Source organism: Salvelinus alpinus, chromosome 11 (genome assembly GCF_045679555.1).
Source record: "Salvelinus alpinus chromosome 11, SLU_Salpinus.1, whole genome shotgun sequence".
Lineage (NCBI taxonomy): Eukaryota > Metazoa > Chordata > Actinopteri > Salmoniformes > Salmonidae > Salvelinus > Salvelinus alpinus.
This window is the reverse complement of record NC_092096.1, coordinates 23,860,069-23,871,125: the sequence shown is the minus strand read 5'-3', so window position 1 is coordinate 23,871,125 and position 11,057 is coordinate 23,860,069. Positions and strand designations below refer to the sequence as shown.

The 11,057-nt window shown below is 43.5% G+C and overlaps 1 protein-coding gene across 5 annotated transcripts in view; it reads left to right on the top strand.

Moving 5' to 3' along the window:
• Positions 1–1,636: 1,636 nt before the first annotated feature.
• chchd3a (coiled-coil-helix-coiled-coil-helix domain containing 3a) overlaps positions 1,637–11,057 on the top strand; it is a 300,509-nt gene continuing 291,088 nt past the window's right edge. Inside the window, exons 1-3 of one of the 5 annotated variants that reach the window (XM_071332144.1) lie at positions 1,637–1,868; positions 3,367–3,612; positions 4,336–4,450. In XM_071332144.1, coding sequence (XP_071188245.1) covers positions 1,788–1,868; positions 3,367–3,612; positions 4,336–4,450 — 442 coding nt within the window. In that variant the 5' untranslated portion in view covers positions 1,637–1,787. Of the gene's footprint in view, positions 1,869–3,366; positions 3,712–4,335; positions 4,451–11,057 lie in introns of all 5 variants that reach the window. The other 4 variants (XM_071332145.1, XM_071332141.1, XM_071332143.1 and 1 more) reach the window with 4 other exon arrangements.

Genomic DNA, 11,057 nt, shown 5'->3' with positions numbered 1-11,057 from the left:
CGAAAGGCAAGGCACACTGGGAAATATGCAAATAAGGCTTTACACTAAGAAGAGTGTTAATTTAACACTGGAGAATTTGCTGTGCACCAACCCCCCAACTGTACAACATTCCAGAAGAAAACCCCCACTTTCACCACAAGGACTGTAAGTAACCCAACCATGTATATCATAGCATCAGCAATACAGATAACTATACTGTTCATCCTCTTTATAATGACGTTCTCACAAGGCTACCTATCGGATCATGGTTGCAGTCAGTTGTTCAATCCAATCTGTATACAATATGTCTCTTGGATGTCTAACCATGTGCTCCCGAGGGCATTGCTGCCCAGGGTAAATGTTTATTATGTAATATGTTCACACAAAGCCACTGTCTGGAGATAAGATAATATCAACAGGGGAAATGTTTCTCTCACTGTTGGCTTCATTAAAAACATTTAAAAACCTATTATCCAGAGAAATAGAAACACATGGGGATGCTCTGTGTGTGTGTGTTTAGTTTTACTATCTTTGTGGGGACCAGAAGTCCTCACAAGGATAGTAAAAACAAGGGAAATTCAGACAAGTGGGCATATTTCACTGGTCCCCACAAGGAATAATACTATTTTAGGGGTTAGGTTAAGAGTTAGGGGTGACATGTTTGGTTTAGAATCAGAGTTAGGGGTTAGGTTTAGGGTTAGGTGTGAAGGGTTAGGGTTAGGGGTTAGGGAAAATAGGATTTTGAATGGGAACCAATTGTTTGGTCCCCACAGGGACAGTAAAACAAATGTGTATGTGTGTGTATGTCTGCCTCTAGATCACACAGCTGTGAAAGGTTGTGCTTTGCTGCTGTCTGCTTAACAAAAGTAAAAACGGATTTAGTAAACAAAAAGGTCTGCGAAAATGTTATCCCCTATTTTTTCATTATCCCCGGTTTAATACCCGACAAAACCATATGCTCCAAATATTCTAAAAACGTTACTACGAACCCACATATGCACCGATTGCCTTGCTGCGCTCTCATTGAAAGTTATATGCGTAGGCCTAGTAGTCCATATGGAATTCACCTCTGTGTTTTGCTATAAAGCTGAGGGATGGGGATGGTGAAATGTTACCACTGTCAAATTCAAAGTTGGACCTAGATTATAGGGGCAAGGACTGATTGTCCATGCATCATTGACAGTTTTCAACATATTTTGAATTTTTACATTGTTTGTTTACAAAGATTCAAATGACCACAAAAACATAGACAATTTAATAAAATAACCTTAGCTTGGGTTTGATGGCGTTTTAGCTGAGAAAGCTATTTATGCGTTTATTTTTCCCCAAATCATACCATTGAACAGCAGTGAATATGACAGATAGTCCAAACTCCTCTGTCTTTTGAAAGTATAATCCAAACAGATTAACAATTGTGAGGTTTTAAAGACCTAATATATATTTATATATAGCTAACTATAAAGTGTTGTATTTATTTTGAGTGGGTTACATCATGTCTTTCTTCTCCCCACCAATTATCTATGTATTTGTTGGTTAATGTGTAGGCACACACAATTGAAAGTGCACTGTAATTACCTTTTGGCTCTTAAAATATTCCCCAACCAATGGACATCTCTGTTGCAGAAGACGTATTCGCACCTCCAATAAACGCAGCCTTTATTGGACAGCTGGCATGCTACGGAAGTGTGTCCGGCCCTGTAGCTCCCTGTCCCCGGTGTACGACTTGAACATTTTGGCTAAAAACAGGTGGATGACAACAATTTCCATTGCGTGCAGTTAGGTATCACTTTCGCTGATTGTAGTCAGAGATGGGAGCGAACAATAGCACGCGCCGCGTCTCCTTTGAGTCGGATGAAAATGACAACATCACAGTTGTGAAGGGCATAAGGGTGAGTGCGGAAAGGATAACAACAATGAATTACTGCATAACCAAATGCTGCTCGGAAGTATTGAAGCGCGTTAAAAATGATAGGAACGACTGACTGCATTATTATATCCTTATTACCAAACAAATAGGCAATGTTATGCCAGAGTAACGTTTGTTATGGTAGCTAGGCTAGCTAACTTGCTGTCAGTTTGACACTGGGGTTTATGCAATGGCCTCGCGTTGTCTAAATTATGAATGACTGGATACAGCTAGGCCAAGTTCTTAGTAATGACGACATTTAGTTTATAATAGATAATACTTTTATTTTATGACCTTAACATTCGTTTAGTCCACGTTGCACCATTAAATCCATGTCATGCAAAACACGTGTCGTGTACTTTCTGTCTGACGTGTAAGCTGATAAGTGTTTAACTGTTGCAATGGACCCTGCGTGCCTATTGAAGTTAAATATAGGTTGAGAGGCTTTAGTTTCAAGTTAAGACTAGTTGGCATGAAAATGCCTAATGTGAAGCATGAGAAGACTCAAGACAATGTTTATTGTTTACATGGAATAATCTGCTGGTTTGTGGGGGTGTTTTCCTTCTGCATTCTAGCCACGCGTGCTTGTACACAAAAATAAACAAAATATACCTTACGGTTGTAGATTGTACACCCACATATCACAACCAGTGTTATACAATGGCAGCATTCTGCCTTCGTTCTACAGTTTTCAGCCAACCACAATCAAGACTGTTTTAACATTTAGAAATGTCAATAATCATTGCTTGTCATACTGCTTTTGAAACACATGGCCCTTTTATCAGCAAGGAAGTGTCCTTTAAATGTAAAATATACACTTACTGTAGCAGGTTTGCACAGATCCATACAGCTATGGGTGCCGCCATTCGACTAAACTACACTCCCACTACACTTCCAGAGTTGCTAGATAGCTAATTAACACAGGTCGTCGGTTACCTCTAGATTTCCGTAAACAAGCGCTGTAACATGGAGATATGGCCGTGTGGGAACACTAACCCTATCAAGGTGTGTATCTATTTAACCTTTTTTTGTTTTTTGAAATGATTTCTCGCTGATATGAAAGACAAGGTCTTTATGCTTCCAAAACCATACCGCAAGCAACGCCTGTTAATGTTCAGACCGATGCCTTCGTCCAATCACTCATATGTGTTATGTAATGGAACGGGGTCATGTTCAAGGCTAGCCTAGGCCTAACTAATTGGGGGTGGGTGGACACATTTTAGCAGCGTTGTGTGCCACTGTTAAATGCAATTTGGGATAACACTGCTCAGGCTGTTGTAATAGAGCTAGTGCACCTAGAGTTGTACTCTTGTGTGATTAAGTTGGCTTGGCAAGTAAATTGTGAGAACTCACCTTTTAGACTTTGGTGTGTGGTGCAGTTGAAGTGTTTAGTGTTGCTCAGATCTGGTATCCTTGTTAGTTGTGCTTTTTTCTCTCCTGTTGGTTTTCTCTCTCATATTTCTCTTCTCTCTCTTCTGCAGCTCTCTGAGAATGTCATCAACCGAATGAGGGAGCCCATAGCTCCCCTTCTTCCCCCCTCCCTTCCACAGGTCCCACCCCCTGTTGCTGCTACCTCCCCCCTCCTCATTCCAGTGCCTCCCCTCAGACCCCCCTTCGATCCCATCACCTCGCTTCCACCCATAGAACCCATCGCACTACCACCTCAACCTCCTGCACCTGTCACTGAAGTAGTGGCCCCTCCTCCACTTCCACCCCCCATGGAACAGGTAACAGCTCCGACCATCATTGACATGGTGATCCCGCCTCCTACCCTAGCTGCTTTAAAGCCTGTGGCGTCCCCTCAACCACCTGCATCTGTTGAGCAGGTAACCCTCCCACCGCAGGTTGAACCCCTGGCTCCCCTCCCTGTTCCCACTCCTGTTGCTGTGGAACTCAATACCATCCCTGCACCTCCTCTTGTAATCGAACTCGTTGCTGATCCTCCTGTAATCAAACCTGTAGCTTCTCCTATAATCGAACCTGTTGCTTCTCCTCCTGTAATCGAACCTTTTGCTTCTCCTCCTGTAATCGAACCTTTTGCTTCTCCTCCCGTAATCGAACCTTTTGCTTCTCCTCCCGTAATCGAACCTTTTGCTTCTCCTCCTGTAGTCAAACCTGTTGCTTGTTCTCCTGTAATTGAACCCATTGCTGATCCTTCTGTAATCAAACCCGCTGCTCCTGCTCCTCCCGTAAGTGAGCTTATTGCACCTCCTCCCCCTCCCGTAATTGAGCTTATTGCACCTCCTCCCCCTCCCGTAATTGAGCCCATTGCTCCTCCTCCCCTTTCCTCTTCATTGGCATCCATCTCTTCCTCCCCTGCTGTTGAGTCTGCTGCTCTTCCAATGGAAGCTTTCTCCCTGCAGCCTGCAGTCAAACCCATCGCTCCGCCTCCTCCCCCAGCTGAATTCATTGCTCCTCCCCCTTGTGAACCCATTGCCCCTCCTCCTCAGCCCCCAGTGGAAGCTTTTGCTCCTCCTCCTGCCCCAGAACCAGTGGAAGTTGTTGGCCCCCCTCTTCCTCCTCCCACCCTAGAGCCAGAACCAGTGGCTGCAGCAGCACATGCAGGTGAGTTCTACTATAGCGTACAGACATAAGGGTCTCCTTAATGTGTTTACAAACATTGCCGCACAAGGGCGACGCGCGCCAGTTGGTGGCAGAACAAGGGGGAGTTGTTATAGAACGGCAGCAAAATAACTCTTTACATATTGCTTGAGTGCATTTCACACTACTTTTGGATTATAATTGGATTTTAAGGCTTGTATGAATGTCCTGCATTATACTTAAAAAACACTTCAACTTCAACCAGTAAAATGGCTATTTGGCTAGCTTTTGCTACATCCTATATCAATGAGTGTTAACATTCTAACTAACAACTGCTGCATCCAAAATAATTATTTTGTAAAGATCACAACCAAATATAATCTTAGTGACAGTTCCATCAATAATCAAAACATCTTTTCAAATTTTTTTGGTTTAGAAGTAATAAAAATTTAAATCTAGGCTATGTTGAATGTGCGCAGATTTCGACGGCTTTCTTACTGCTGCCAAGAGTTGCGCTCATCTTTGCGTGACGTCAGTGTGTCGTGTACTGAAAAAGGGTCTATAGTGTACAGCCATAAGGGTCTCGGTGGCACCATGTTTACATGACATGCATGCATTCATTCACACCACTCAAACTGTCAATGAGACTGTCAGTTAATTTACTGGTTCAGTTGGATTATTGCACTGTGTGCTGGTATTTGACCACCTCGTAACTAATTCAGAGGTGGTCAATCGTACTGCTGCCTCCACTTCCTCTGAAATGAGCTAAAGCAATTTGGCTTAAATTGACATGTTCACACAGCAGGTCACAGTCATGGCCCCAGGCATCACACTGTTCAGTGGGTTAGAAGTCCAGCTTTTGGGATCTGTACTCAGTGATCATTTGGGAATCTTGACCTTACTTTTAAGTCAGCCCACGCATACAGCACAAATGTTCTCTCCCCTCTGATTGTAATTAGTCTTCGTTCTCAGGATTCCTCTCACAGTGGCCTCTGGTATTATGATTCATTGGCATCGCCAAAGCGCTAATGAAACGATTAATTCTTACTTGTAATAAAGTTAATGAATTAATGCCGCACTTAAGCCCATTTCCTATATTTTAGCCCACTAGGCAGCTGAAACCATTGCCCCTTTTTCCTCCTCTGTTTTGTGGAAATCCTTTAATATTTTTTGACTGTTTTCCACTGTTAAATGTGATGCATTTTTTCCCTCCACTAGCCCATTTGCTTAGGGCTGCTTTGCATCTTGCGTGTTAAGGGTCACCTTACACTGGTATCGGAGTGTATCAGGTCTTCGCCATAGGGAAAGGACTGTTGAAGGTAAGGCAGGAAACGATAGGGATGTGGGAGGTTCCATTACAGATGATGACAACGGTGGGCGAAGAGGTTTCCCCATCCTTGACGGCACACAATGGGTGTGATAATTAAAAAGTGGGCATCTTAAAGGCACGCTGCACTGCCTCTGGTGATTAAAACGACACCTCCTCAGTTTCACACAACAATCCAGCCGGGCATCATTATGAAAAGGCTGTGGGTGTGCGTTCGCTGCTTAAGTGTTCATCTGGAATAGAAATCTCCCTAGAAAAACTCCCAAGCCACTTATCAACTGTCAGTCATGCTGTACTGTAAGTTAACGCTATCAGGTCTTTCTTAATATGCTGTTTGGGCTGTCTACTTGAAGACATTGTTAATACAATTGGTCTTGTAACGGCATGCTATTCACACGTTTTTAACAAAAACACTTTTGTATAAATCTGTTTTCATTAGCGCCCGGCTATTCACGCAATCGCTCTCCGTTTTTCTTTCTGTCAAAAAATCACTCCCTCTTGTCCACGTTAATTGCTTTGCAGATTAAAAGATAAACACGGCAATGTCTCACTACATTTTTTATCAGGGATTTGTATGAACAGTTTTTTTGGGGATTGTGTATTATTGAAAAAACGTGTCAGCTAGTTCCACTTAAAAAGCTACTTTTTAAGAATTGTCTTTAGTGTCTTTGCAAAAGGTAATACTCTTTTTATTTTTTTCTATTTACATTTTTGCTCCTTTTCGTTCAGTAAAGGACCCTTGTTTATAGTACTAATAGATGAGAGGTCTATTATGCCTTGCGTGTCATTTTCCCCCTATTCGTCATCATATTAAGATCACTTTATTGGTTAATTGCACAGAAGGTCCAACTGAAATCTGACTTCTGCTTTTTAAGACACACACATGCATACATACCAATACAGGTTTTGGAGAGGTGCGGTAGGATGCCACCCTGGACACGCAGGGAGCTCTTGTTATGGGGGGTTAAGTGCCTTGCTCAAGGGCACAATGGCAGGAAATGGCATGTAGAATTTGATACCAGCAACCCTCCGGTTGCCAGCTCAGTTCCCGACAGATTTTTCCAGTTGGACCCGGGATTCTAACGTTCAAACTTTTGGTTGCTGGCTCGCCACCCTAACCACTAGACTACCTGCCGCCCCAGTACAGTATGTATACAGTATGTCCAAACTTGACAGTTGAGATGAGGCAAAGGTCACCAGGGAGCTCTAGCGAAGCTAGCCTAATTGCAGCTAGTGTTTTTGGCAGTGTAGTGTAGTTTTGTTTTTAACCGTTGATTGAGCTCCACATCTTTCGCTACGGGTCATGGTTGGACCACGTGTCTTTTTGAATTTAGGTGAAAGTAACAGACCCCAGACTCATCAATAAGTCACTGTAACCAAGTACAAATCAAGTTGTACGTTTTGGTGCATGAGTAAGTCAGTTTCTCTCCTAACTTACCTAAGAGCTGCATATTAATTTCCACACAGGTTACCATTGCAATCAGAGTGAGAGTTGTGTTCTGTTCCTGCCCATGTCACTAGACAGTAATAATACTCACATCTGACTAATGAGCTTTGAGTTGGAGGATAAAGATTTCTCTCTCTCCTCTTCCTTCCCTCAGTATGGGTGGTAGAAAGTACAATATTTTTTTTACGTCAGCGGTTCGTCAGGTGCATGGTGGTTTGGTTACTAGATGACTGCAGTACACAGGTGGAGCTTTTCTAGTGCTATAACCTTCATTCGTTGTGTTCTTGTGACGGCTTCAAATTATTCTCTCAACATGGATGGCCTATAAGCACAGTGATGTAAGTCGACATTGGAAGAAAGGCTACATGTTTTCAAGGTTGTCCCATGTTCATTATACACTTAGTGCACAAAACATTAGGAACACCTTCCTAATATTGAGTTCCACCCGCATTTGCCCTCAGAACAGCCTCAATTTGTCGGGCATAGACTACAAGGTGTCAAAGCGTTCCACAGGGATGCTGGCCCATCTTGACTCCGATGCTTCCTACAGTTGTGTGAGATTGTCTGGATGTCCTTTGGGTGGTGGGCCATTCTTGATCCACAAGGGAAACTGTTGGCCGTGACGAACCCAGCAGCGTTGCGGTTGTTGACACATTCAAACCAGTGCGCCTGGCACCTACTACCATACCCCGTTCCAAGACCACTTAAATCTTTGGTCTTGACCATTCACCCTCTGAATGGCACACAATCCATGTTCTTTGTCTCCTCCCCTTCATCTACACTGATTGAAGTGGATTTAACAGGTGACATCAATAAGGTGTCATAGCGTTCAACTGGTCTGTCATGGAAAGAGGTGTTCCTAATGTTTTATACACTGTTTAAATGCACTCAACAGGAAAAAGTCAACTTGGCGTATCGATCGCGTCTTATCTTTTTGGAAAAACTCTGCTGTCTTGCAATTCTGCAAGTCTTGTTAATTAAATAGTCACCAAGGCTCGAGCCCAATACCACATTTTTCATAAAGGTTGCAATTTAATGAGGGGAGGGGGGGGGTGTGTTGATTGTGTGCCCACGAGTGGTGGTATGGAGTTAGACCTCTTGGCTGTCTCTAAATCACGGCCTAGTCGCGTGTGTGCTGATTACAGTATGGTCAAGGTTGAGCCTCCTACACCGCTCTATGCAGGCTATAAATATTCATACTCCTGCGCCCACACACTGGCTAGCCCGGCTTAATAGCCTGCTTAAAGATGACTAGGGAGAGAGAGGTGTAAGATGAGTGGAGCGGTATAAAACACCTGCCAACGCATAATTATCCCTCTAAAATGGCTTCCCTGGTCTTCATCATCAAATGGGAAGTGATCAGTTATTCTTGTGATTAAATTACAGGCGAAGGTGGGGGAGCAAATCGGTGAAATGAAAAGATGTACGTTTTTGCACGAGACAGCGGCTACGAGGGTAGGTTTTCTTTTTGAAGGTGTTGGAAACAGTGCGTCTGCAGCGTGGTGGTGAGTGTGAGGCGTGCAGAAGTGGTAATGTTGCAGATTATGCCCTCTATGCGGGTCACAGGGTTAATGAAACGTCTGATGAGAAATGCAATTTGCCTCCCGTCTATCTGCCAAGAAAGAGCTCCTTTCTAGATGTTTTTTCTCACTGGGGTTTAGGGGGTGAGGGGGAAGAAACATCTCAAAGATGAGTTTTTAATCTCTTTAACATTTCCATGTTCTACTCAGGATTGACACGGGGGCTCTGTTGATCTGGAATTGTTTATGACCCCTGCCTAGCCGATGGAGTGCCCGAAGGACCCTTGACATGTTTATCCTATCAGAACCCATTCTACTGCTGACTCCCTTTTCCTCGGAGTAGGGAAGTACGGGGAGAACATGGAGTATAATGATGATGATGATGATGATGAGGAGGAGGGCTGTAATTGCAGACCTACGCAGTTTGGTCCATAGTCTTCACAAAATGGTGTAAGACCACCAGAATTGTTGAGTCAGGCCAAACGCTACATAACATCCAATGATAATGTAAGTGTAGTCTGGAGAGGCTGTAAAATGGATTCCAGTCAAGACCAATTACACAGGTTTATTTCTCTGTAGTCTTCCAACACTCTCTCAGCCTGCTTCAGATAATGTGTTTGCTGTCAGCAGTTAGCTCTACAGGTAGTGTTTCTGATGGATTCTGGGTGACAGTTGTGCTGGGCCTACTCTCTTTCAGGATCAATTGCAGTCATTTGTTTACCATGTTTTCAAACTTTCTCGACTGATTAGCGTCATCACAATCAAATTATATTTTATTGGTCAATAACATATTTAGCAGATGTTATTGCTGGTGTAGTGAAATGCTTGTGTTCCAAGCTACAACAATGCAGTATTACCTAACAATACACACATATGAAAGAATGGAATTAAGAAATATATGAATATCAGATTGCGAAATGTCAGAGTGGCATTGACTTACATACAGTAGAATAGAATACAGTATATACAGTGGGGAGAACAAGTATTTGATACACTGCCGATTTTGCAGGTTTTCCAACTTACAAAGCATGTAGAGGTCTGTAATTTTTATCATAGGTACACTTCAACTGTGAGAGACGGAATCTAAAACAAAAATCCCAAAAATCACATTGTATGATTTTTAAGTAATTAATTTGCATTTTATTGCATGACATAAGTATTTGATACATCAGAAAAGCAGAACTTAATATTTGGTACAGAAACCTTTGTTTGCAATTACAAAGATCATACGTTTCCTGTAGTTATTGACTAGGTTTGCACACACTGCAGCAGGGATTTTGGCCCACTCCTCCATACAGACCTTCTCCAGATCCTTCAGGTTTCGGGGCTGTCGTTGGGCAATACGGACTTTCAGCTCCCTCCAAAGATTTTCTATTGGGTTCAGGTCTGGAGACTGGCTAGGCCACTCCAGGACCTTGAGATGCTTCTTACGGAGCCACTCCTTAGTTGCCCTGGCTGTGTGTTTCGGGTCGTTGTCATGCTGGAAGATCCAGCCACGACCCATCTTCAATGCTCTTACTGAGGGAAGGAGGTTTTTGGCCAAGATCTCGCGATACATGGCCCCATCCATCCTCCCCTCAATATGGTGCAGTCGTCCTGTCCCCTTTGCAGAAAAGCATCCCCAAAGAATGATGTTTCCACCTCCATGCTTCACGGTTGGGAGGGTGTTCTTGGGGTTGTACTCAACCTTCTTCTTCCTCCAAACACGGCGAGTGGAGTTTAGACCAAAAAGCTCTATTTTTGTCTCATCAGACCACATGACCTTCTCCCATTCCTCCTCTGGATCATCCAGATGGTCATTGGCAAACTTCAGACGGGCCTGGAAATGCGCTGGCTTGAGCAGGGGGACCTTGCATGCGCTGCAGGATTTCAATCCATGACGGTGTAGTGTGTTACTAATGGTTTTCTTTGAGACTGTGGTCCCAGCTCTCTTCAGGTCATTGACCAGGTCCTGCCGTGTAGTTATGGGCTGATCCCTCACCTTTCTCATGATCATTGATGCCCCACGAGGTGAGATCTTGCATGGAGCCCCAGACCGAGGGTGGTTGACCGTCATCTTCAACTTCTTCCATTTTCTAATAATTGCGCCAACAGTTGTTGCCTTCTCACCAAGCTGCTTGCCTATTGTCCTGTAGCCCATCCCAGCCTTGTGCAGGTCTACAATTTTATCCCTGATGTCCTTACACAGCTCTCTGGTCTTGGCCATTGTAGAGAGATTGGAGTCTGTTTGATTGAGTGTGTGTACAGGTGTCTTTTATACAGGTAACAAGTTCAAACAGGTGCAGTTAATACAGGTAATGAGTGGAGAACAGGAGGGCTTCTTAACGAAAAACTAAC